At 36.3% G+C, this 27,568-nt stretch overlaps 1 protein-coding gene across 7 annotated transcripts in view; it reads right to left on the bottom strand.

Moving 5' to 3' along the window:
* Positions 1-27,568, bottom strand: part of UNC13C (unc-13 homolog C) — a 244,707-nt gene that overhangs the window by 33,381 nt on the left and 183,758 nt on the right. For all 7 annotated transcript variants that reach the window (XM_075160101.1, XM_075160104.1, XM_075160102.1 and 4 more), the window contains 5 exons: positions 13,598-13,724; positions 12,552-12,648; positions 11,967-12,110; positions 11,323-11,400; positions 8,123-8,200 (listed from right to left, as the gene is read on the bottom strand). In XM_075160101.1, the coding sequence (XP_075016202.1) occupies positions 8,123-8,200; positions 11,323-11,400; positions 11,967-12,110; positions 12,552-12,648; positions 13,598-13,724 (524 nt within the window). The remainder of the gene's footprint in view (positions 1-8,122; positions 8,201-11,322; positions 11,401-11,966; positions 12,111-12,551; positions 12,649-13,597; positions 13,725-27,568) is intronic.

The following is a 27,568-nucleotide window of genomic DNA, read 5'->3' as shown; positions in this document are numbered from 1 at the left end:
ATTAAACAATGGCTTTCTATGGGATGGTGCAAATTTTGTTGGCAGTCACAAGAATAGAACTACCATTATCAGGCAAATGGTATTTACAAGGCATCCCAAGAGAAGGATGCATAAGAATGTAGTGTTTGTGTTAATAATACTGCAGATGTTTTTGTCTTTTAATTTTTTTTGTACATTTCACCATCATCGGTAATTTTTTTGTGATTTGCGTGGAAGATGTTTCCATATTCCCATCAATGCAGCATAAAAGTAGAACAGCCAGCACTGGGAAAGATGGCTTGAAGACTATCCATGCTGCTTCTACTGATATAGTATGAGGCAAGGGAATCTATTGAGTTTCAGTCCTTCTGTTTCTAAAAGCCATTAGGACATACATAATTCAAGCACAGTGCAACACATTCTGGTGCACAGGGAGAACAGCTCCTGTACCTCTGATACAGGCTTTCTAAACATAGGAAAAAAGAGAATACGGGGGAGAAATATAGTTTTACATTTACAGGGATGATATTTAATCAAAAAGGTACTCTGTTGATATTGATCAGCACCTTGTTTATTTGCTATGCATTCTTTTTCAAATTAAAAAAAAATTGACTTTTTGTCTCCTTGAGCTTTTAGCATTTAGGAAAAATAGTTACAGTCCGTTGTGGGATATGATTGATGATCATCAGGATCAACAGCTGAATGTGAATTAATAGCTGATGTTCCAGGACTTTCAGCTATTTATATCACAATGTTGGGGAATGATTTTCAATTATAATCCTCAAATTCTGGGCTCTGTTCTGCAGTAAGGTCAGACACAGATCTTCTGACAAAGGAAATTGCGCATTTAGAATACATAATCAGGTCTGTCTCTATTTGCACTTTCATATCTTTCAACTGCATGAGTAGCGTTTCGTGCTTATCCTTCATTTGATGCTTCAGAGTACTATGGTGCAGCAGGTCAGCTCTTTTAATCACACTTTAGCGACACAGGGAAGCTGTCACAGCACGTTGGATAACTTACATGAGACACAGGAACTCTATGGCAAAGCAAAGAAAAAACAAACTCTGAAACACCCTCAGAGATCTACTGTGTTCTAATCTTACACCATCCCTTTTCTCCTTAGAAGTTATGTGTGCTTTAAAAGCAGAGAACAATCCAAGATTTTCATTAAAGTTTTTGACAAAAATCTGAAATAGGTGACAAGGGGAATTGCCATACATCCCTTAGAAGATATTCAGGGATGTATAAAACCTTTCTAAACTGAGAAGCTTATATTTTAACACTGTGACTGCTTGCTGATTTAGTTTTTAATTACTTTGCATTGAGAGAAGTTCTGTGGCTTCTCCACTTCATCTCTTAGTAGTTTCCCTGGCAGATACACTCTGACAGGTCATACACTTAAAGTGATTATTTTCCTTCACATGAAAAGCAGGGATAAAAAAGCTAATTTTACTGAAATGTCTATATTAGTTAACAAAGATAGCGTTTACTAACAAAGGCAAAGATTTTTCCGGGAAATGCATTTCACTAGGGAATTATACTCCCTCCTTTGGTGGGATACATATAGAACACAAATTTAAGACCACTAGAATATTAACATTTAACAAATACTGAACACACAAGCATTCACACTGAACATGGTACATATCAGAGAAAGCACAAAAATACCAGGCAGGCATAAGACTCAAAATTTCTTACCAGATCATGCACAAACTAGAGAATCATCTTGTTAAAAAAGGCCAATGTAGTTACTTTCTATCAGAGGTTGTTGTGATAACCAGAAAACACAATATTTTTGCTAAATTCACCTGGAATTGGACTTAGTTTGTCCAAAATTGGATTAAATACTAATATCAGATTGTGGACATAACACACATTATAGAAAGGTGCATGCAAGTGCTAGACGTTTTAGAGGGCTTTGTGCTCACAAATTGCATGCACAAGTTTGTGTGCGCACAGCTGGAGGCATTGGGCAGGACATCCAGCCTTGCGTATACATGCTCGCACTTATTAATGCAGTGTCATAAGGAGGAGTGGAATACAAAGAGGTATGCGGGCTGACCATCCAGGTGCCAGACACCTGGTGATGTGGTGACTAAGAATATGTTAGCAAGATTTTTTAAGGCTATTGTTATTTTTGTTTAACTACTGGAAAATATGGCAATTTGAGTGTCTCACCAGGACTAAAATGTGCACTTTTCATTTATTTTTCCACTTCCCCTCTATGTGCTAGTGAGTTCCCAGGGCAAATTGGAGGGTCCAAAGGCATCAGCCCTTGACTGGCATCATTCAAATACACCACAGCCATGAGCTGCTTTTTTTTCTGATATGGTACAGCTAAGATGGGAACTATTATGATGGTTCTGTACTATGAAATTCTGGGGCGACTTCACAGCTGGTAAAGATGGTTTTAGGATGGCCTTGTGCAGTGGAAATAAGGTAAATCGCACACACTAACTATTGTGGATTATCTTCTGTATAACTTGTCTTTTATGCATAAATTAATCCACTGACTTTTTAATATGAAAAATATGCTCAGCTATGATGCCTTACTTAAAAAAAAAATCTTTGGGAAAAAAAAAATTCAGTGGAAGTAGGAAGGGTTACTGTCTTACTCTTAAATATTCTAAAAGGCTGTAGTTCACAACATGACTACACTGTGCAAAAATACCACAGTTTTGCAACAATAAGCTCAAAAAGGAATTTTGTTTGTGCTTTAGAAGGATCTATTCTTTCAGCAATGGTTTGAACAACTGCAAATGCATTTTATACCAAGTTTTCTTGTTCTCAGGAAAGTATCGTGTGGGAAATGCACTATAGCACTGTGCAAATAGTTTGGCTTAATGAAGTTAACAAGCTGCAAGACTTATGCAGGTTGACATCACAACACTCACTACTTGAGGCAGTAACACATAGCTCTCAAAATCGCTGTGTGAAGGAGGTAAGTTTCCCAGCGAGGCAAATCAGCGATGGAGAGATTAATTCATTTATCTAAGGCTTTCCAGTGACCAAGAGAAGAAGTCCTCAGCATTCTTGACTTGGCTGAGATTATTTACTAGCAAGGGAATAACGATAAAAATAACCATCTCTGTTTCATGAGCCAATCTGTTTCTGGATAGTGCAGAGTTATTATGGGAAGGGAAGTGTGTAAGAACTCAGGTAAATGCAATCTGTAATTCTTCATACTAGTTGCTACTAGTAGCAGTTTAAGCAAATAGATACAAACACGCTCAGCTGCAGAAATCTCAGCCACCCAGATGTGGTTAAATGAAGAATTACAGGGCTAACCTAGCCCTAATGTCACCCTACTTTGCAATCAACCGGACAGAAAGCATGAAAGTGAGGCAAAAGGCAATGCTGATCGGCATCTGAGAAGATGTCATATAGGGATATACAGATATGAAAATGAAGTATCTACAGTATGGGGGACTTTTTTGCCTTAAGTCTCATCTGCTCCATAGAGTTTGGTGAAGAAGGAAAAAAAACCATACCTGAGCAATTTTTCAGGAAAATAAAAGAAAAAAAGCCCTAACTGAGCAGATTATTGTTGGGGGACAAAAAGATGAGTGTCATTAATGTGCCATATCTAATTTAAGAATCGAAAGGGAGAAAAGACCATGTATCCCTTAGCTTCTTGGGTTCCATTTACAGTTCACAGCAGGTGTGGGCTGGTCTTAAAATAATTTGTAGGTTGCTCGGGTATCAAAATCTGGATTTTTTTAAAGAGCAAACTTATTTTGGTAGTGAAAATGTTATTAATCTGTTAATGTGTAAATCATACTTTTCTACCAATTCTTCATTTGCTTGGCTTTCTTAGGTTCCTAAATATTTCTGTTATTTTACCATCTTCTTAAATAATAGAGTTAATTTTTACCCACAACAGAACATACTCATATATTTGTTGGCACACTTCATAAGATCTGTTAATTATGGATTATTAAATAGATAATTAGAGGTTTGACTTTTTCTGAATGCTTATTAAAAGCAGAGAATACTTTTGCTGAAGAGCTGAAAAAATAAGAAATAAGAAATATTTGAACATCATTGTTTCCAAATGCTGCCTGTCTAAAACTGTGAAATTTTTTATACATACAAGCCTTGGAAAAGAGTTAAAGATCTGATGAATTTGGCTGCTTTCAACATAATGTGTTAAATTGAGCTATTCCATGCTGTAATTTAATGTGTGCTAGTATGGACACAACCTTGTTAACTGCAAATTTGGTAGTGTTTCTATAGGAAACTACAGAGATGCAAATTACTTTTGCATGAGTTAAAGGGAACCTCTAATCGGAATTCCATTTGTCTGCAATTTCACTAGTCTAATTGCTTATGGTTTCCTAGTGGGACCATCCGGTTACTTCGCTCAGAAAATAGTTTTGCACATTGTATGTACATCTAGGGAAGATACAGGTGTTTATCAGATCTGTCCCTTTAGTGGTTCTTTTTGTCTCTGACAGACATCATCCTTCCTTCCCCCCTGCCCCGCCCCACTATCTAGATACAGTGAATCCCATTTTGAGATGTTTGGCTGCCACTGCTCTAAATACTTAGGCCTCTGAATTAATAGATTTAAAGATGGACACTTCAGAACTATTCTGCTTAAGTCTAGGCCTCTGTTATCCCATCAAAGTCTTTAGGACCACATATAGATTCCTACAGGAATTCCTAAGCATTACATGTAAAGTTGGAACTGAACTTACCTGAGAGGAAATATGATTCAGAATCATAGAATCATCAAGGTTGGAAAAGACCTCCAAGATCATCGAGTCCAACCGTCAACCCAACACCACCATACCCACTACACCATGTCCCTAAGTGCCTCATCTGCACGTCTTTTAAATACTTCCAGGGATGGTGACTCAACCACTCCCCTGGGCAGCCTGTTCCAAGTCCTGACCACTCTTTCAGTAAAGAAATTTCTCCTAATGTCCAATCTAAACCTCCCCTGGCGCAACTTGAGGCCATTTCCTCCCGTCCTATCGCTGTTACTTGGGAGACCAACGCCCACCTCACTACAACCTCCTTTCAGGTAGTTGTAGACCGCGATGAGGTCTCCCCTCAGCCTCCTCTTCTCCAGGCTAAACAGTCCCAGTTCCCTCAGCTGCTCCTCATCAGACTTGTGCTCCAGGCCCTTCACCAGCTTTGTTGCCCTTCTCTGGACACCCTCCAGCACCTCAATGTCCTTCTTGTACTTTGGGGCCCAAAACCGAACACAGTATTCGAGGTGCGGCCTACAGTCAATATAATACTGTTGTACATAAACAACCTGCTTTTCTTCTCCACCTTTTTTTTGATCTTAATTGCTGTAACTCATTTCTGCCATGTTCTGCCATCTGGTGAAAAGCAACACAAGCATTAACTTTTTTTTTTTGTTTGTTTCCTTTTATCAGCTTCCAACTTGTCAGACATGAAAAAATGATTTAGTGCAAATATATGCACTCCTTTTGGATGAAACAAACAGGAGCTAAACAAAAATTCTACATTATGATAATCTGTTCCCATGACTTTGGACTTGATTTAAAAAAAACAGACAGTGGGTTGGATTCCACTTTACTACTCTTTATTATGGCATACTGATCTCACTTATATAATTTTTTAAGTACCCTTCCTGCTTGGCTACAGCAGAAGAGGAGAGTTAATAAAGAAACTCATATTGTTCAGACTATTATATTTTAATGGCAGGAGCACTGAGAGCCCAGTTTTTTCTCTATTTATAGATCTCCCTGCCCCGCAACATGCAATAGGCCTACTCTGAACATAGGGACTGCTGCTTGGTTGTGGTATTTTGACTGCGTAGTTTGAAAGACATACTGCTCACAATGTGACACTGAGGAGATTAACAGCATTTAATTTTTCTCAGAATTAGTTTTGCTTCAACTGAAATAGGTCTCATTATTCGGCTGAAGATCATCTGACTTTTTATGCCCTCCACAAGCAAAATATTAGACTATTTTCTCCCTGCAAGGAAACTGCTTACAGATTTTATTGCTGGCTTTGTTTCTTATAAGTACCAGTTCAATAAGGCAAACTGGCCATTAGCGTTTATGCTCTTGAAATAGCTAGAGGAATAAGTATTCCAGTTTGAGGACAAACATTTTAGGGGCACTTTGATATGGGTGACAAAAAATTGAACATGAATGTACTTTTCTTCAAGAAATTCCCCTAATGAGGAAAAACCAAAACTTTGAATGTATTTTTTAGTCTTTTTTTCTTAGACCATGAATCAGAGATGCACTTAAGGTACCTAACAAAGTGATTTTAGAAAAATGTCTCCGAATTCTTTCCAAGGGTTGCATGTTGCACCACATTTGTAGGAAATATTGCTTTGATACTGTAACACCCTTAATAATTCATCCTTATTAACATCAAAAGGGAAAGCAAAAAGGATAAGAAGTGATGAGAGATTTTGAAAAAAAACTGCTATGAAAAACCCTAGTTATTTTTTTAGGTTTTTTTTTATTATTATATAAGCTATTGGGAGCAAAAGGAAAACGAATATTTTCTTGAGTAAAACGGAACGTTTTGGAGATTCAAGAAAATATTCTGATTTGAAAATAATTTGATAAATATAGACTTAAAGTGCTTCTCAGCTTTCTTCTGCCCTTGTCTTCATCAGGATTTATGGAAACTTAGATGTTTTTATGATTCATGACATTCAACATGTAGGATTGGATCCAAGACCTTAATACAAAAGTACTTTGCACAGAACATAACAGCATGGAAAACAAGATTATTTGTAATATTTGGAGAGTGAAAGGGGATTAATAGTAACCACAAAAAACATAGCCATGTCTGGACGATAAATACGTATTTTTAAAGTTTGATACGAAATTTTCAATGACGACAAGGCTGCAGAAGTTTATTTCACGTTCTCTGGAGCAGGAAGTATTTTTGCCATGGCAGCTTCAAGAAGCTATTGCTAGCTCAACAAAACCTCCTCACCATGGAGTTAATCTGTACGTTCATCTGGAAAGTGTTATTCATTGCATGACACAGGGGACTATCTTACCTCTGCAGCGTCCCACTGTGGATGTGGAAATATGAAATAATGTATTTTCCAATTCTCTCTATAGTGTGGTTACATTAGATCAAAGTTTTGTGAAACTATCAAACAAGAGTCTCAACAAGAAAAAGCTGATGTATGCGTAACTTCTTTTTTAAAGCCAGCTACTGAGAATAAGTGTAGTATATTCATGATCTAAACATTGCTTTTTAACAAGGAGACAGGATTCTGTAGCTTGAAAAGATGTTAATTTCTTCATTAGCTTTCAAAACAGTCAGAGACTACAATCAGTAAAGTATTGAAGCACATGTTTATATCCTTTTACTGTTGACAGGACTTCAGGCACTTTTAAGTCTTCTGAAATATAAAAGAAGGTAAGGCTAGGCCTTAGTTCTAGACTGTTGAGTAGCAGCTTTTGGTGAAATGGTGTCAAATCTTGAATACAAGCAGCAGGCCCTCAGCTACTGAAAAGTGCACTTAAAAAATGTTTTATAGATTTTTTAGAAATTCTGAAAGACTTCACACTATTTGCCTGGTAAAACTTTTCAATTTAGAGTGTCAGCTGAATGCCCAAGCATAGCTCTTTTTGATTTTAGATCATAGGGAATTACACAAATGCATCAATGGAGATTAGTAGGAAATGTGACTGTTCTTAGCCTTAGAAAATATGGTCAGGAATAATAAAAGATGCTTACTATCACAAACCTCATAAGAGAATCTCTCTCCTTCTTTCTTCTGCTCAGTGGATTGCAAGTCAAAGGCATTAGACAAAGACATGACACATTACAGACAAAGCACAAAGCACGTATTCTACAAAATTTTCAGATACAGGCAAAACGTAAATACATAAAAAAAGCAAAGTATAGTCCAATACAAACATTAAAATAAAGCTGGCACTACAGATCACAACACAAAACACCCAGTGCTAGCTGAACTTTACAGATCATTAGCATGTTTCTGTGAAATAGTGTTAGGTCTTTCTAGTATTGTCAGGACATTAAATAGTTCTTGTAGACTTTTTTTTTTAAAACATTTTGATTTTCTTTGTAAGCAGAGGTGAAGGCTGTGACGAGGTTGAAAACGTGATGCTAATGATCTCTAAGGAACTTATAGAGAAGGAAACAAATATGACTCACCTCCTTTCCTCCCATGGACTCAAACATTTTCTCAAGCTGGACTCTTAATTGTTGAATGTTGTTCATCAAGATACAGGGCTATAAAGAGAGCACCAAATTGAGAATGTGCATGTTTTGTTCCTTTTATGTATGAATATGTGTTTTCACAGCTTCTGGGCTGAAGACCAGTTCTTCAGCAGCCCTACATTCATGCAATTGTGTTTCTTAGAGGAGGATCTCAGGTCCCTGACCACTGCTGCCTCCCCTTCCTTCTTTAATTCACACTCCTCTTTGCCTAGCCAGCAAACCCACTCAGCCACTGACTGCCCATTATGCCCTTAGGACAGTGTTGCCCCACAGGAACCTGAACACCTTCTCCCAACCAGCTGGGCAGCTTTCAGAGCCCAGTATTTCACGTCCTGAACCTTCTATCTCCTGTAGTTGCTCGTCATATTTAATACAGTTACATCTAGTGGATTAATGCAAGTAGTACATTATCGTCTCTTTGAGAGTAGACACAATAATGACCAAAGTACTTTGGGAGTGAAAATAGACTGGGGGAAAGGGAATGCCAGATTGCTTTCTAGAGCCGGTCTTTGCAGAAAACTGTGACAGCACTGCAACCCAGATAATGGCTCATGTTTAAGTATTTTAATAAATCAACAGGCAGTTCTGTTAATAACAGAATAATATTTCAGAAATGTACACTTTGCATTGCTTGAAAAGTTGGTGAATGAATTAGGTGATAGAATTTGGTAAACATATTATTTTAGCCTAAAAATATTGCTGTTTAAGCTCATTTCTTTAACGCAGAACACACAGCCACAGTGTAAAAGACAACAATTGCTGGATAAATATAAAGTAAAAAGTAAAACATGGATAAAATTAAGCAGCTTATTACAAAATTATTGAAGAAAGGATCTATTACTAGAATTTTGTGTATTCAGATGACATTATATGCTAGTTTGATATGGCGCGTGGGAAGCAATAAAACAATACTTGCTAAAATAGTAGCTTTGGTTGGCCAAGGTCAGTGTGTTCTAGTGCATGATTGGATTAATTTAGACACTGAAGTAATGCATTTCAATAAAACACGTATACTTTTTTCAGAAAACAAGAAGGTGGTGGAATGATTACAGTGATTGATACTCATTTTTACCTTTCTAGTTAACAACATGTTCCAATGTAGTGCTGAAACATGGTGGGATTAGATTTTGGTATTCAAAAGATCAATAACATAATTTAGCTTTAATTAGTTCTACATTACTCTCAAAGGAATTTGGTGTCAGCATCCTTCTCAACTGAAGGAAAAAAAAAAGGAATTTTATCTGTCGTCTTAATACTTACATTACTGCTTCCCAGTAAAGCATGCTATTTGGCCTCCTACAAAAGACAGCTGGCTTTGTATAATGGTTGAAATATCACCTCTCTTCCTGTCTCTTGAAAAATCCACAAACCCCACTTCTTCTATTTGTTTATCTACCTTCTATTAATTTATGATCACTAAGACTGCGTCCTCCTCTCCTGTGTTATCTCCTCTCTTCTGACATATTCATTATTCTGGAAATTATCTGCAATATCACAAATCAATTATTATGATTTCTGATGGGGGAATAAGTAGCTGAATATAACGTCTTGGTTCTTTCATTCTAAACAAGTGCAAATGCCTTTGGCGATATACTGAAGCTGTGAGATAAATACTTCATACTGAGGCAGTTTTCAAGGTTTCCTTTGAGGCTAGCTAAGGTTGCTCTTTCAGAGCCTAAGCCTCAATGGAAAAATTTCTATTGCTGTCAGTAAACAACAGAACCAGAGCTTAAAAACATTCTCATCTGATTATTTCATTATCATCTTGTCTTTGCAGCAATTTACAGGAATCAGACAGCCAGATGTAACAACACATAAAAGTGAGTGGCAAGTAAATACATAAAACCAGGTGTGTTTGTAAACCCTGACAGGAGGTAGAAGATAAGAGGATGTTTTTACATTAAATACATGGCTTTATGAAAAGCACCTTTGGTATGCTTTTATTTGAACAATTTATGTGCACATTTTATAGTGTTTAATAAAAATATTAGAAGTATTGACTTGAAAAAGAATGCCAAAATCTAACTTTAATCATAAAAAGTATTTGTTTTAATCTCTTCTATCAACTCTAATGCAGAAGATGGACTTTTAATGTAATAGAGGTCATTGGTCAAATGGTCTTTTATTAAGCTAAAAGTATATATTTCAAAAAGGTAGCTTCTGTTAAAAATAAATTATGTCCCTCAAAGGCATTTGATATAATACTTTATATCATAATGAGATTAATTCCATCTAAAGCTTTAGTAAAGATTGGCATACCAGGGTGACTTCAGAAATCAATCACTCCAACAATTAAAAAAATCGCATTGGACAGGCCAAAAACATACACAAACAGTTTGACTCGATGACTCAACACTATGTATTAAAACTCATTTCATCTAGAAAGCAGTAAGCTTTATTTCATATTAACATAGCACTAAAAGTTGCCTGCCTCGGGAGTACTAGTTTTGATTGAATATCAATGATACTGAAAAGTCAGTTTACAAGAACAGTTTTCCTTGGTCATGTTAAGCTATTGATAATGTCTTGATTTGCTTAACCACATCTTTAGTGTCCATATCCCCTTTATTTCTGGTCCTTCATCAGGGAGTCCCTTATAAGCAGTGAGGCAACAAAATAGCACATGATTTTCTTCTCACTGCTGCGTGGATAAAGCACAGAGAGTGAGTGGTAGTAGCAGAAAAGTCTGCACACACTCCCTGCACAGGGAACAATGATCTTATAAACTCTCTCATGATAAATTGATAAAGAGAAGCAAGCGAATGCAAAATGAAAATGCAAACAAAATATTTTCTTCTGTTTGGAAAAAAAGATGAAGATATATTCACCGTATTCACCATTGTATAAGGCTGTTATTCAGTGAGTGTTTCTGGCCATCTTGTAAGTTTTTTTCTACTTTAATACTGAAATTATTAACTAGGATTCTTAACTAATGCCACCTATTCCAGCTTTTACACAGCAATGTAAGCAGCTATGAAAACATGCTGACCTTACTAAAAAATAAAGCAAAACAAAAATCCCTTCCTCCGTTCATGCTTCTTCTCATACACAAAAGTGATTACATTTCCTAAAAGTACAGTAAGTCATTTAAAGGTAATTTCTAAGGCAGAAACAAAACAGACCTTTTTACTCACCACATTTTCTTTATCACAATATGAGCTGAAGTAATTTGAAATAATTACAGCATACTGAAGAAGAACTTTGTTGATAGTCTAGGAGAGGAGAAGAATCTTTTAAATGGTAAATTCCATCATGTAAAACAAAAATAATAAAAAACCCACATCCTCTTTGGACATGGTGTGTTGGGTTGACGGTTGGACACGATGATCTTAGAGGTCTTTTCCAACCTGTATGATTCTATGATTCTATGATTCTAAACCCCAGATGAATAAGAACTACCACCTCAGGGCTTCAACCACCAACACTTTATTGCCATACCTTGAATTTTTCCTTCCCTTGCACTGACTAATTAGATAATTGCATTTCACTGAATTGCTCCATTAATGGAATTGTAATCAGTGCTTAGCAAGAATAATAATAGATTGCATAACATATATAAATATGAGATCTCAGAGAGGATAGAACTTCTCAAACTGGTAAACGATTTTGACAAAGTAGATGAAACACAGTCTTAAGACACAGACAGCGTGTCTTTCTAAGGATCCCGGTCAAAGATATAAGAGATTGATTTTAAACAACATTGGAATTTGCTTTTAAGTACGTGGCAACACAATGTCACTCTCTGAAACTTAGTTGAGATGCATTGATTTTAATTTACCTTTGCAAATCTTCTCATTAAATGAGATAGCGATTCTGGATTAGGACACTCCAGTTTCCTAATAATCTCAAAGCTTTGATTGAGCTGTGTGAAGACATCAACCACAGAACAAGAAAAGAGGGCATGATCTGATGTTTGCTGAAACTAAAGAGAAACATTCAAGTGAGTTAACTTGTTCAGAGATCAAAACTGTATTAACTGATTTTCTTACACGTGAAATTCTTCCTAGAGTCATAAAAAGTAATAAATAAAAAATAAATTTGAAAAAAAACCTCTCACTGATAATACTGAGAAATGTGGCTTTTCACATTTCTATTACTTTCAAAACTCTTAAAAATAAAACCAAAATTCTCTTTCATGACATCAGTATCACATCAGAGTTTAGTGAAACATATGGGGAATTTAGGCAAATAGAATTAGAGCAGGAATTTGTCCATAGGGTTATCTTCCAAGGACAGTTACTGACTGCGTATCTTGTGAGGTCTAAGAAGGATACTGTGGGACCAAATGTACTTCTGGTTTTGCAATACCAAATAACGGTCTTCATACTTTCTTTATTCTTTTCTTTAAAAAGTAAAGGCTCACCCCGTCTTTTTTGTCCCTTTCTAGGGCTCCATGAAGAAATTCCATTGAGACATCCTCATTTTCATCCAGCCACTGAATGACAAATGGTTCAAACCACCTGAAAATTAAAAACAATTTTGTAAAATAAAGTAAGTATTTCATAAAGATCCTGAGAGGAGAGATGCCATACCACCCAGCAGTTTGGCGTCTTGTGTCTTCACATCTGTTCTAGCTGCTAAAAAGTCTATCATCCTAGAAAAATTTTTGTCACAAAAGACACTGTGGCTACCAAAATGTCTTTCAGGCTTCAGTTTCACAATACTCTAAACTGGTCTACCCCAGTGATGTAAAATTAGCAGTAGCCATCAGAGAAATGTTTCCGTGTTTTGCAGGGGATCATATTCTGCACAATTTTTTTTAATTTAGAATGTGTCTTTTATCAATATTGGTTCTTTGTTAACATTTATTTTTTATTTGTATGTGAAACAACTTGGAGAAAACTTTGCTTTAATAAAACATCAGCTTTTTTCTTTAAAAAGAAATTTAAAGCAATAACAGGCCCCAAACCATCGGCAAATCAGCAGACTTGCAGAAGATTAAGGAATGAGATTAAGGATGGCTCACGTAAAAGGACAAGATTGAATGTACCAATTGCGGGAGGAAAGGCGAAAATGAAAACAGCAGTTGAATATTAACCCAATGCAGTAAGAGTAATTTCAGTAGTATATCCCATTAGCATTGTATCTTTATCCAATATCTAATACTGCTGCTGTTCCCACATTTCATAGCTTCCCCAGGCATTTTCTGACCAAAATATTTTGTCATCTATGACAAGCTGCAGTTACAGCAGTTGGACGAAAAGTCCTATGAAATAGCTAATAACACTTTTAATACCTGGACAATTTACTTTGATAGAATGAAGATTAAAGAGGAGAAAGTGCAAAAAGTAAAGAGTTGTCAGTGCTATGCACCTTGAGATCTTGCACAAACTTGAGCATAAATATTTGACCAAAATAAACCTTACACCAAGCCTAAACTCGTGGGACACTTCCCTATACACTACTTACAGAGAGTATTCAGGCACTGCATCCTTGAAAGCAGAGAGTTCTCGCACATACTCATTATAAAACCATTTCACTTTGAAGTGCAAATTCATATAATCTGTGCTTTTGCATAACCGCTGTTTTTCATGTTCTGTAATGGAATGAGTTGAAATAAAAGCATTTAATAACATTCTAACAGCAAATAACATTATTGTGCCTCAATGCACTAGTGACATAATAATACAGTACTTGCATTTTAAAGCACAATTGGTTTGATTTTTTTAGAGGTAGTAGTACCTGCAATTTCAATCTTCAGGTTCTGAGTGCCCTTAGGAAAAACAAAACAAAACAAAGACCAGACCACAAGTTAAGCTTTTCAACTCTCTTCACTGCAGTGAGGAAAACCCACAAACTTGCTGACTTCCTATTCTTTAGATGCTTCTTTGGTTGTTACAAAATGGTTAAGAAGCTGTGTCAGGTGTCAAGTTAGAAAAGACAACTGTAGCTCTGTAGTAGCCAAAGTAACAACTATAAATGTCAGTCCTATATGAATCTGTGAAACCTGCATTAGTAAATGGGCTGCATTTATCACATATAGTTAAGAAAAAGAAAGAGGAGACAACGCCGCAGCTCTACAGCTATCTGATTTATACACGGCACAAGTAGAAAAGCTAGTTTAATAAGGTGTTTTTGAAGTTTTTCAGATGGGCTTCTCCACCTTCTCAGTGTCCTCCTGTTTTCAACACAATGGATATGCAAATTATCATGGATGGCAGGAGTCATGGAGCCACCTGTAACCACTTTCTGCATTTTTAAAGTATGATGCAATTTGGAACAAATGTCCATCTTTCCTCCAGGATTATGATCCTTATTTTAGCTTATCCACAAGTCTCTCTCACCCAGCCACTTCAGACCCTGGACAGCTCCACTGTTTCACTCCATTAGCTATCGGGCCTTAGTCCTTGCTCAAATCTTTCATTTCCTTCTCCCGCAGCAGGAAACCATGGATCCACAAATCTTGGGCAGAGTAATTCTTCCTTCACTTACTGCTCACAGCTTCCTAAAATTTCCACAGATCTTATCTGTTTGAGGTGTCATGTCACTTGCCTATTCTTCCTTAAGCAAAAGACTAACCTCTTTTCCCAGCTCCCTTAAAAAGTGATCTAATACAGGTGCTCGGCAGGAATGACGTTCTTGTGTAAATAGTATGTGTTAAGAACTCACCTCATTCAAACCTCCTTTGTGCTCCTTACTTCTGCTTGCATCATAACATTGTATTACACAAATTTTTCATATATATTTGGATGTGAACCTGATTTTATGTAACAGTGGGAGCATCCCATCCTCTGTCATACACACACATGAATATAGCCCTCGGTTCTCTGCCAGTGCAAATGCACTGTGAAATACACATTCTGGGTTTTTCAGATCTGACCTGGTACATTAATAGGAAATTTTTAGTTTTATTATTATGCCAAATCAGCACTCTAGTAATATCACCATGCCATCCAAGAAATAAGTGTTTCAGAAGCATATTATTATGCAGTGAGTTACTAAGTTTTGTGGGAATCTGCTTATGAAGTGCCCCTCTGAGCTTTTATTGCCTTTTTAGCATTGTGTTAGCATTTTCACTTTCAGTGCCTTTTCATCACACTCCAGAAAAATCAGTAAATCAGTTTCTGCCTAAATATTGCATTTGTTCTTGCCCAATTGCTACTTGAGGGTACTACAAATTCTCCCTAGCATAGTATCATTGGTTACTAGCCTTAAACAGAACCACAGAGAGAAAGATGTATAAGATGTATGCATATTCTCATGGTTCTTACTTTCTACACAGCTGAGGAATCTTACTTTTTTATTCTGGTAGGAGTTTTTCCACAATCTATTATTGTAGACAGCTAGATGACCAAACATTTGCTCAATAAAAGGTACTTCTTACAAGTGATACCAGTCTTTGACTGAGAACAATTATCTTAGTACTATCAAATTCACTGCACATCTACTGCTCAAGTCATTATTAAGAATAATTTGTCTTATATTGAATCTCAATAGAGTGGAATTTCTGAAACGAATAGCATTTTTTCATTCAAGTGTTGCATTAATAGGTTATTAGATTATACAATGCAACTTAAGAATGTTGCTATAGTATCACAAACCAAACAAATGCTTATTTCAATTTTAGAAATGAGCTGCTGCCAACGATGGGCAAACTTGTCCAGGAGGGTACGACTTATACAATACCATTCATTTATATTTCCTCTTTTAAGTTAAGATTTAAATTGTAATACATTAGAAATGAGCACAGAAGTCATTCATGAATAATTGAGGTTTTTTCTTCAGGCTGTTATACCTTGGAAAGAATATTTCAAAAGAGTCTCCTAGGATATTACTTGTAGCTACATATAAGTGAAAAATCCTCAATTCCTAATATTAACCTATGAGAACATCAGAAAATACTTCACATGATCTACAAAGTCATTTTGTATCCATGTATATTACCCCTTCAGTTTATATAAACCAATGAACAGAGAAAGCAGGTGCCCGTATCAGTCAGCCCATGACAATTTTAACTGATGATATTAGATGGGTTTATCCACAGTAACCATGGATTTCAGTTAGAAAGCATAGGAACAGCACTGTAGGCATTCTAAATTTAGATTAAGACCCATGGATTGCTTTCTTAATTTCTGAAAAACTTGCACAAGTTAATGTAAATGTGAGACAACACAGGACATATGTATGCAATTTGGAGATCTGTGTCTTTTTTCCTGGAAGGAAAGCTGGCACTGTATTTTCCTATACTGATACATCCATTTTGGACTTTCTGGAAGACAGATGTAGTAGTGGCACAATACAACTCTTTCTAAAAAAGCCCACTCTTGCTTTGCAAAATTATTATAATACTGAGTCAGCATTGAACTAAACCTGCCAATTGTAAGCTGTGCAAACGTGCTCAGCAGAGATTATGATAGAAATACTAGACCTTTCCCATAATTGATTCTAGATAAACAGAATCTCCAGTATAGTAAACCTAATATTATTAATCTTTTTTTTGTGCTGCTACTTCTATGAAACGTTCCTTGTAGTGCAGCATATTTTTATAAACATCTATTAATCTGCTGAGTTTCATCACAAGGACATTTGCAGTTCCCATTAGTGATAATGGCACATTATTCTATATTACTGTATCATGAATCAATGAAAAAATACTGATAAGATTTCTGTAAACTGTAAAATCTGTAAACTGTAATCTGTGTGTATGGGGCACATTAGCTACTTTTAAAACTATCGCAGTTCCAGTAAGAGCATCTTTTTTACAGTATTGATTACACTGTGGGTTTTTTTTAATATCTCCTTAGGGGTAATGCTCTAATGCACATATGCTTTCCACAGGTTTGCAGTAGTAGACATTGTACCTGCAACTACAATGAAAACTGTATAAAGAGTTGTTCCACCTCAGTTGTACAAATTACAATTACAGTAACACCTTTAAGAAGACTTCCAGTAAGCAAAAGCACTGAGAAAAAGAAATAAATCTTCTGTTCAGGTGCTGTTTGTTAACCAAGAAAGAAGAGAGATTTTTTAAAAAGACTATTATGTGGAATGCATTAATATATGCAAATGTGTTTAGTGTGTGATGAAGTCAGCCACTGACCTGGTGACAATGTATCTAGCAAATAATCCAATCGCAGAAAATTGTTCTTTTACAGAAAAATGTATAAAGAGACATTGTAGGAAGGACTATAATCCAACGTACTTTCCTCACAGGCCTGTGACCAAACAGCAATACTTCGGAATCATGTTTGATTTCTTGCTCATTTTCCCAGCAATTGCTAAAGAAAGCTGAGATGATTTTCTTAAGGCAGCAAACAAAAAGAAACTGCAATACAACTATTATGTTTTGGTCTGATGTTTGTAGTGTCATAGTATTTTGTCAATAAAGTCATAATGATGACTTATTAAGCAGAAACATCTACATGACACTAAAGACATAATGCCATTTAACAAACTGGAATAGAATCCTGTTCACTACAGGATCCTTCTTCCTTTTTGAGGCAAAAACATCATTCTGAGTATCCATGTAATTTTTGATAAGCATTAGTTGCTAAAAAAGGAAAAAAGGGTAATCTGACAATCTTCATAAAAGATGAACATTTTATATATTCAAGTAATCAATCTGATATTTTGTTCCACTCTAATTTTGCATTATTTGGGTACAAAAGCAGAAAGCAATTTTCTTTTTTCTACAGCAGTTTCCTAGCCACTGTTTTTTGTAACAACATACAGTTAAGCTGCTTGAAGGATTCTAATGAGGTGGTTTTAAAGAATATTTCAAATCCTTACGAACAAGAACTGCAGGAAAGAAATTTTTCTGTAAAAATGAACAAATTGACTAGATATACATGAATACATATGAATTTCTAACAAAAAAATCTTGTCCAGTTTCTAGGCTTTAAAGGTAATGTTTCAGAGATGAATAACTACCACAAAGAATATTTATGTGTAGCAAATTAATTATATCACAATCAGTTGGTTTGACAGTTACATAAATGCTATTGTACTACAGCTTATTAAAATGGAAATGATTGAGACTAACCACAAGGGAATTGTGTTTGGATTAACTGCAAAATTTCCCATCAAAACTCAGATGCTATTTGTAACCATTGTGACATAATTCCATATTATTTGCAATAATTACTTACCAATCATTCTAGAGACTACCAGCTGCATATTTTATCTGTTTCTTTCAGAACTGCTGTTTCAGAAAAGCTATTTCCAAACTTTCAGTCGTATAATCGGGAAGTGTATGCATGGCACAAACTGAGCATGGCTAGTGGAAGAAGAGCTCTTAAGGAAGTCCTATGAGGAATGATATTGACTCCGTATGAATTGGTACTCCTCCCTCTGAATCACTGTGGAAACGTTACACCAGTATGATGCACCTGTGGTTTGGGAACTCGATCCCAATGCAATTTCCCTACAGTACAGAAGTTGGTTGCTGTGCCATTGACTCTTTTAATGTGGGTAGTATGCTTATAGTGCTCTAGACTTAATCCCTGTACCGCTGAAATGAACTGGAAGACTCTAATTGAATGTAACATACTGGATCAGGCCACAAATGAAGAAAAATGTAAACTTAAACAAAGTTCATAACCGATTTAGAAGGAAACATTACATTCTACTAGACATCTCATCCCAGGGTTCTTGTACTTTGCTAAAGGCAATGGAAGTCGCTGGTTATTAACTGAAATACAGAGCAGGACACAACTAATTGATAATTATGTATAATTTACATTGATTTTGATAATGTGAAATACTCCTGGTCTTTCTGAAAGGGCTCTTTGTGTCAAGATAAATATAATAAACTGAAAACTGAAAAACTTCTGTCATTACCTCCTTTTTTGGATTGCACTTACAACTGATTTTACAACTAAAAAACCCTCTAATTATCTTTTTAAAAATAAATTGTGTTTTTCATAAAAGACTTCTACATATTCAATCTTTTCTCTGCATTTGCTTGGAAATTTTCATCAAAATATCTTTGAACACTTCACAAACATAATGGATTACACCTTGAACATCTCTATGAGGTGATTATATTCACATTTTACAAATGAGAAACTGAGGTGTAGGGAGATCAAATGAATTTACTAAGGGAACATACATAAATTATGAAAGGCAGTGTAGATCTAGCGTTCAAAGATTTCTTAACCAGAGAGTCCTATTTCCTCACTGAACAGAGACCAGGGAAGGAAGGCAGACTGTCTCATTCTGAATTGTGAGAAAAAATGGATTTACTGTTCTTTTTTGTCTTCTTGCCTGCAGTGGAAGTGGGTTAATCAGTCCTTGACTTAGTGCCGTGCACTTTAAAAGCTGATATGACATTGCCCTTTATATTCAAGGAGGAGCTCTCAAAGCAAGAGGCCGTTTGCTCAGAGTGCTCTGCTTTGCTTCACGTTTCACAGCAGGTACAAGTGAGTTCAAGGCCACCCGCTTAGCATCTGAAAAGGCAGAGCTGTACATTACTTTCTGGGAGAGGTAAACTGCTTATGGGAACTTCAAGGGCATCACATACCAATATTACATGCTATCTAAGGGATGCAACATGTAATATCATAAAAGATGTGTGAATCTGCTGCAAACAACCCTATTTCCTACTACAAAACATTCCATTTGCCATTTTTTACCTACTGTGTTATACAGCCTAAACATTTCAAATTACTTTAGGCAAAGTAACTTTGATAACTTAACATTACTGAGTTGCTTCTTTTACTCCTCATTGAAAATTTAGCATGTTAGTCTCATCAATTAATTATTACTTCACAGCCAAATACTTCCAGAAAAGTTCCAGAAAAGTAGATGGGTATATCACCAACAGGACAACTCAAGATGCAAGATATGCAGTTTGATGAAGCATAAACTTGCTCTGTCCTGCTTGTAACAAAGACAAAGAAAAATGTCAGTACAGCAAATAATTTAGTAAGATCAACCTCAGTATTAGCTTTTACCCTCCAATATCACATCAGAGTGAAATTCATGTACCATCCAAGCTAAACAGATCAATAATATTCAAAGAACAAACACTCAGAGACAAAATTCTGTCCTTGGATATACACAGCCTACTATTGATTACAGAAGGAAATAAGCACTTGCTTCCAAGGTCTGAAATAATCCGAACTGTGCTTTTTTACCGTTAGTGGAATTCTTGCTTTGTACCTGAATTGACCATGGAAAGCCTAAGGAAATGCAAGCTATGAATGGAACAGAAGAAATGGTCCATCCTATCTGATATGATATCTATGATGACGATTAAAGCCCTGGTTCTGAAGAATATGATGGAAGTTTCAACATTTGTGCAAAGTAATCACATAATCAGAAAGTAATAAGAGAGGAAAAGTAATGCTGGTGTACGAATCCAGTTTACATTGAGTTTGGCTTTCATAAATCTCTAATATGTATAAAAATAGCAAAATAAAAAAGAATATACATGCTTCTTGGAAACCACTGCTTCTCGGAAAATTTTATCGCATAATTAAATGCTATATTGTAATGCTTGAATCTAGGAGGAAAAAGAGAATAAAGGTAATAAAGGCAGCCTTCATTGTATTGGGTCTTAACTGCTGAATATCAGCTTTGCATCTTCAATGTTATTTTTATGACAGGTTACTTATATTTACTTATTGCTTCATTTTTAAAAAATGTATCTTTCCATGAAGGAAAGATCTAGACTCGAATCTCTGCTCTTTGGCTTGAGCCAAAGTGAGCATAAAACATTACCAAATAGGCATGGTAGCATTTTATAAGCAATTAGTAGAATGAAGTACAAAACAGGAATAATCAGGCAGCAAGATAAATGTGAGGCTGCACTTTAATAATTACCTGTGTTGTATCTGGATCTGCCTGTAAAGCATCAGCAAAGGCAAAAACACAGAGGTGTTCTCTAATTGTTACCCAGCAAATTGCACTTAAGGCTTATTAAAAGATAATGCGGAAACAAGCAGTTTTAGTGGATTTATCCTATTCTCCTGGGGGTGCTGGGACCAGTATCAAATGTTTAGTTTAGAACTAATGCGATTGCCTGTAAGGGGAAATTTACCTGTGTATCTATAGGAGAAAAAAGACAGTAGAGAATCTCCATATGTGGAAAAGTCCTGAAAGTAAAAGACTGAGCCTTCAACTTAATAAAACAGAGGCTCGGAGAACAACAGTTGTTTGCTGTATGAGGAAAGCTTTTACAACGTGTCTTAGTGTGAAGTTTAAGATTAGGCAGGATTAAAATTAGCATGCAGGTTGCTTGTTATTTTAAACTTTCTTTTACTCAAATGTTTTATTCTAGTTGATAAAGAAAAAGATTTTGTTTTAAAAAAGCTGTCGTTGGTTACTGTTGCTAAGAGGAAAGAAATCCAAAATATAAGTGGATTTACAGGGTGGTTAGCTCACAGAATTCTTGAAGAGATGCAGCAGCTAGGTTCCACTCCTACTGTGTGAGCATTATGCAGCTCCACTCTGACAGAGATAAGGAGAATAAACCCTCAAGAAATAGGACAGAGAAATTCAAGCCCTAGCTGCTGGACTACATGACTGCATTAGGGGAATGTCCTGTCGGAGGAAAAGGATGAACCTTTTCTCCAACCAGCAGAGGCAGAACTGCACTAAACAATGCAGGTCCTTTAAGTGACTTTCTGTGGGGATAAAGTCACAATTTTGCTTGATTTTTTTTTCCCCAGCCATAAAATCATTTCAGACAAAAGACATAACTCTAGTTTTCATAAAAATGTGAGTCTACGAGAGGGGGGGTGTGAGTGAGCGGCTGCGTGGTATTTAGTTGCTGGCTAGGGTTAAACCACAACAGCTGCAATGAAGTTGTATGATCTTACTGGTGAAGAACAGTAATCAAGGACAAGAAGAAAGAAGAGGCAAATTATTCTTCTGGGCTGAGATACCTAATAAACTACAGAGGAAGTCTTGACTGCCCCTTGGTAGCAGGAAGGCAGAGCTCTCTTCCTGCTCCTATAAGTGACATACAGCCCCTTCAGCTGAACAGAACACTTCTCCCTTACTTGCATGCTCAACTCATTGGTTTGTAGAAAGGACAGGGCCATGTGAGCTATAAATAACCCCTAATTATTAATCAATGTAGGGTTCATTTAAAACATCATTTACAATCTAATAACGTATCTAGCTTGGTAGTACTAGTATACGTTGACTAGCAAAATTGTCTTGCTCCCAATTAGGCAACACTGGAAAAGTTTATACACAAATGTTTTACAATCAGTGACTGCCTGGGTAAGAGCTAATAACAATGTTTCAGAACAAGATTAATATTCAGTGGTTAAAAGAAGATTAAACAAGGCCAGAGCTTTCATTATTAAATATATGGGGCAATATACACTGCTATTATTGAGTGACAACTTTAAATCTAAATAATGAAGTCAGGCATTCACTGATGCACTACATTTTCTCTAGTAACATCTGGCACCATGAATACACCTGCAATCAGACATAAAGAAGCTTTAAAATATTAAGATTACTGTAGATTTGTACTGCAGTATAAACACTCAGTAGCATTTACTGTTCTGATTATGATTCAGTATGTAAAATCAAAGAAAATGGGTTAGGGAATGACCAAATGATATAGTGGGCATGCCCCCAACTGCAAGGTCGTGCCATACTAGAGATCTCTGAGGTGTTCCAAGCAAGATGACACGTTGATACAGCACAATATGATGCCATGAAGAAATATTAACTTAGCTCCTGGGAACACTACTGTCCACTTTATCTGTCTTAATTAGCAGGTCTAATTAACTTCAACAAAATAGTGCCATTTGGTACGTGCTTTTTAGGCAAGCCTAGTGATCTCTATGTTGCATGATAGGTACTCAGCTGGATTCTCATACTCACAAAGCTCAGCCCTCCAGTACATACACTATGTAGCTGCTGTTTTTAACATCATTGGCTGTTATGCTGACCAAAGAACATTTCTAATTCCCCTCTCCCTCCAATACTGTCACATTCAATCTTATTGATTATCTGCCAAAGGAAAGTTTATTATTAACCCCAACCAGAATCTCCTTGTCTTTGCCTTTACAGTCTCCTTGAATCCCCCATGAGACTACATATGGCTCTCTATCCCTCAGGTCTCTGCAAAGATGAGGATGGAATACATTTGTTGAAATGTGTGAATACAGAATGAGATTCACTAAAATAAAAAGGTTTCATATTTTGATATCCTGATGAAACCCTGCATTCTGGCAGATGCTGCCCTGTTCTCCCTTCCATAACCTCAGCCCCACCTCCCCAAATCTGCTCTGTAGTCTCTCTCTAAGCCACGGCTATATTCTGTCTTAAGGGGAACTTTGTAAATTGTAAAGTTGGAGTGCAAATAGCCTTGAAATCTGTCACCAAATGGCGTGACCTTTCTCTGGGCAGCATTAGCCTTTTTGGTTTTTTTTTATGCTGTCTCTGTGCTTAGCATCAACTCCCAGACCTGCCTCTTCTCTTTCAAATCACTTTATCAGTTTCTGTCATGAAAGAGGAATCTGTCAGAGAAACAGGAAGATGATATCTGCTTATGTATTGAGGACAACAGCAAACTTAAAAAGCCAACCTACATTAAATGTGTAAAATGGTGTAATGACTTTCTTGTTCTTCTATTTTTATAAGGCCTGACATTTCAAAATCTTAGCTCTGCAGGATTGAGACTATTGCTGTATTTACACAGCAGCTAATTCATTTCTGGCCTGATCCTGGTCTTGATTTTTGGCCACTGCCAGAATTAGATTATCATAGTAACAGCAATTAGAACATTCTCTTTCTAACAGACTGGATGGCTTTGGACATTTGATCTGACCTATTCAAAAGTTAGAGATACAAAAGATCTGAAAAAGACATTTCTGAGGACACAGAATAAAAAAGACACTTTAGTAACTGCATGTCTAATTTCATCATCTTTTAACCTTCACATCTTCATACTTGGAAAGGAAAAGATTTCTTACCATATGAAGTCAGTCACAAATCACTTGCACTGCTGGTGAAATTCTCTCTCTGTTCTCATTTGTTTGTACCATAAATACAGAATAATTTGAGGACCGGACAGTACAAAAATATTAACATCCTATAAGCTCAGATATGCTTGTGTAAACTAAATGCCAAATAACAATGTATAATCTATCACGCAAATCACTGTTGCTTCATGAATAACCTGCAAAGAAGAAAAAAAAAAGGGCCAAATCTAATGAAGTCAGTTCTCAAAGAGAAACGTGATATCTCTCCATGCAAAATCTATACATGAAAATACTCCCAAGCTCCTTAGGATCAGAAAAAAATTAGAACTGGTGTGGACTTAATTTGTTAAAGTTTGCAAAAAGCTTTTAATACTATGTAAAGGCTAAACATTGTTATTAATTTAAAATGGAAGAAAATCTAGAATGAAATGATGAACTCGATACCAGATTTTAGTACAGTTTTATGCGCAAGGCATGTCGGCTTGGCACAGTGTAGCCCTGATCTTGGGAGCTGTGGAGACTTGAACTGTGCTTTGGGATGTCCTCTCCTCCCTCACCCAAAAAGCGAGCTGTTTCCCCCAACAGCAGCCATCTACCCTGCCACACGCAAATACGCTGCTTTGGTATTCATACAGACATGCAGCTGCTATACTCTTCTCTAGCAAAAGGCCACTGCTATGGAAGCTGCTGTTCCCTCTGTCTTCTCCATGCCACCACAGCACCCTCCTGCTAGACTGTCCCAGGCAAGGATGAAGAGAGAAGACAAGACTGGTGCCTGGCTCACAGGGCCTCTTGGCCCCAGTTGCAAAGGAGGTGGCAGCACTGCTGAAGAGCAGCAAATCTCCCCAGCAGCACCTGCAGCTCCATACGTCCCCTGAGCAGGTACGGGAGGCATTCAGCTGTACAGTGAGAGGACGGAGTCTGAACAGCCATTCTGAACCGCTCTCAGGAAAAAGGGAAAAAGGAATGTGAACTGGATGTTCCAATATTGGTCTTCCATTAGAGAATGGAGTTATGACATGCTCATTTCCTGAATTTAAGCTGATGGGAGTGGTTCGACATATTCGGGGAATATATAAGGTGTGAAAAAACAGAAACAGGATCTTGGATGAGCTAATTTATCTTTTTTATCACATCAGCAATCCTTTTGCAAATGATGTTGGACTATTTCATTGCTTCTTGATTGGATGCAGAAAGGAATCAACTTTATAACACAAAAAATGCTGCTTCAGGAGATTAATACTAGATTGAATCAGGCAAAGATTGCAATCACAGCCCTGGACACTACATATGAACAGATGGTAGCCTATGTTAGTAACTTGGAAGGCGAGACTGGCACAGCAGAATGCAATGCATTTTAATGAACTCCATTAAAACCATGAGAATTGAGTGTGACCATATTTAAGGGCTTGCTCCTAATCGAAGCTTGCACCTAGAATTTGAAGCAAAAAAATTTTATTGCCATTAACAACTGGAGAATCAAACTCAGTTTGTAGAATAACCATGGCAAGAATTAATGATTTAAAAAACAGCAAAGCTGGAGAGAGAAACAGCATACTGATCTATATTTTGTGACTAGATTTATTGAAGTTCCTGTTTAGGAATGAAACCATAGAATGTGAAATTATGTATATTTATAATAATTTATAATTAATTTCAATTTCCTTTAGTTATTATTTATACACAGGAACTGTTTCACTACTGATTCTGGGAGCGACTTAGAATTTCTAATGACAAAAATGGCATTTACTCTTCTCAGAAAGACAGCATCCACAGCGACACAGAGATGACACCATATGCAGGGAGTGGTTTGGAATAGACATATAAAGTCAAATGCCTCCTAATGAGTCCTCTATGTAGCTCTCTGCAAAATTAGGATATTAACATTAATATTTGTTTTTGATCCAGCCCAACTGTCCACACTTCATATATTGTATAATTAATTCTTCCTCAAGAGCTTCCTTACAACAAGTTCTATTCCTTACAACCAAGAAACAAACCATGGCTTGATCTGAAGCTGCCTTTTGAGTGATCAGTACGCTCTACTTAGCAAATAGAGTGAATTATCTCTCATGAATTATATTGTTGCAGTACAGAATGTTTATAGTTCAATGGCTAAAACACTACAAGCACTGGGTGCTCAGGGATATTTGTGTGCAGAGTATAACTATACATTCGAAGTTATGAGAGCATGACAATATAACGGTTATTAGAAATTCTTATTAATCTGTGCTAGCTATCTATAAGTGCAATCACAAGATTGAGTTGCTGAGCAGCCATCTTCTGATACCTGTTCCTGATTTACAGCCTCTCCAGATATAAGGGTGTTCTCACCGATGTAACCAGGAATATGTTCTAACCCAAAACAGTGGCTTTCATTTGGTCTTCATGCTTCTCACCTCTTGGTAGCTTTTGACTTCATTGATCACTCTCAAAGAATGATCTCCTGCCTGACATTAGCTTTCTCAAACTTGTACTTTCAATTCACTCTGACATGATTACAGAACATCACCTTCAAATATTAGTTTGAACATCTCTTCTCCTACCCACATCTTAGATTTGATTTCTCATGTCTTCTGTTGTCATTCTACATATTGTAATCACCACTCCTGTAACTCACTCCTACCTTTCTTCCTATCTTTTTCTTCTGCTGTGCTTAGAGTGCAAATTCCATGTTCAAATAATACAATTAACAAAATAAAGTAACACAACAGCAGATGAACAAAATAATTCTTCCATTAATAGCCGTTCTAATCACTCATCTTTTCTCTCTTTTTCTTTATCATCATAAAAATCTACAGTATTATCTAAGTACCACCACACTGATATTATCACGTTAGACATTCTGGAGCAAATAATACAGAAATTAATCTTCAAATATTCCTTTTTTTTTTATCCTTTATGCCTGTTGAGTTGCATTGTTGTTTAAATCCAACATCATACTTATTTTCACCACTGGCAGACTTGCTCTGTAGTTAGTAGCAGGCTTGACTGAAGACAATGTGAGTTTTGCTTACCTAAAAATCACAATTAGCTAGTTCTGCTACTGTGGAAGTAAAAAAAATTGGCTAGCACAATAAATCCTTTCTTTCTCTGAATAACAATTTTTTATAAAAGGATGAGAAAAATTTTATTTTCTTTTGTTTTTAAAAAACAGTGCTTTATATTATAATTCCGTTCACATCATGTTGGGGTTGACCATGAGATTATAAACTGCACTGACTGCTTGACAATTGATTTCTGATATACTTTTTCTTTACTTTCTTTTTTCACTTGTTTTGTTTTTTTTTTTTTTTTTCTTTCCTGGAGAGAAACTCTGTAAAGATTGTATATGTACAAAACCAACAGAATGCATTTTATTACGTATCTTAAAATGCAAAAAACTAATTTACTGATCAAATTCAGGTTTGATCCATTTAGTTTCCAATTCATCTTAGCTATACCCTTAATGTCAGATGGAAACGAATATCCTGTTGCATTTCTCTCACAT

Source organism: Calonectris borealis, chromosome 11 (genome assembly GCF_964195595.1).
Source record: "Calonectris borealis chromosome 11, bCalBor7.hap1.2, whole genome shotgun sequence".
NCBI lineage: Eukaryota > Metazoa > Chordata > Aves > Procellariiformes > Procellariidae > Calonectris > Calonectris borealis.
Note: the sequence above shows the minus strand (reverse complement) of the source record. Positions and strands in the feature narration are given on the sequence as shown.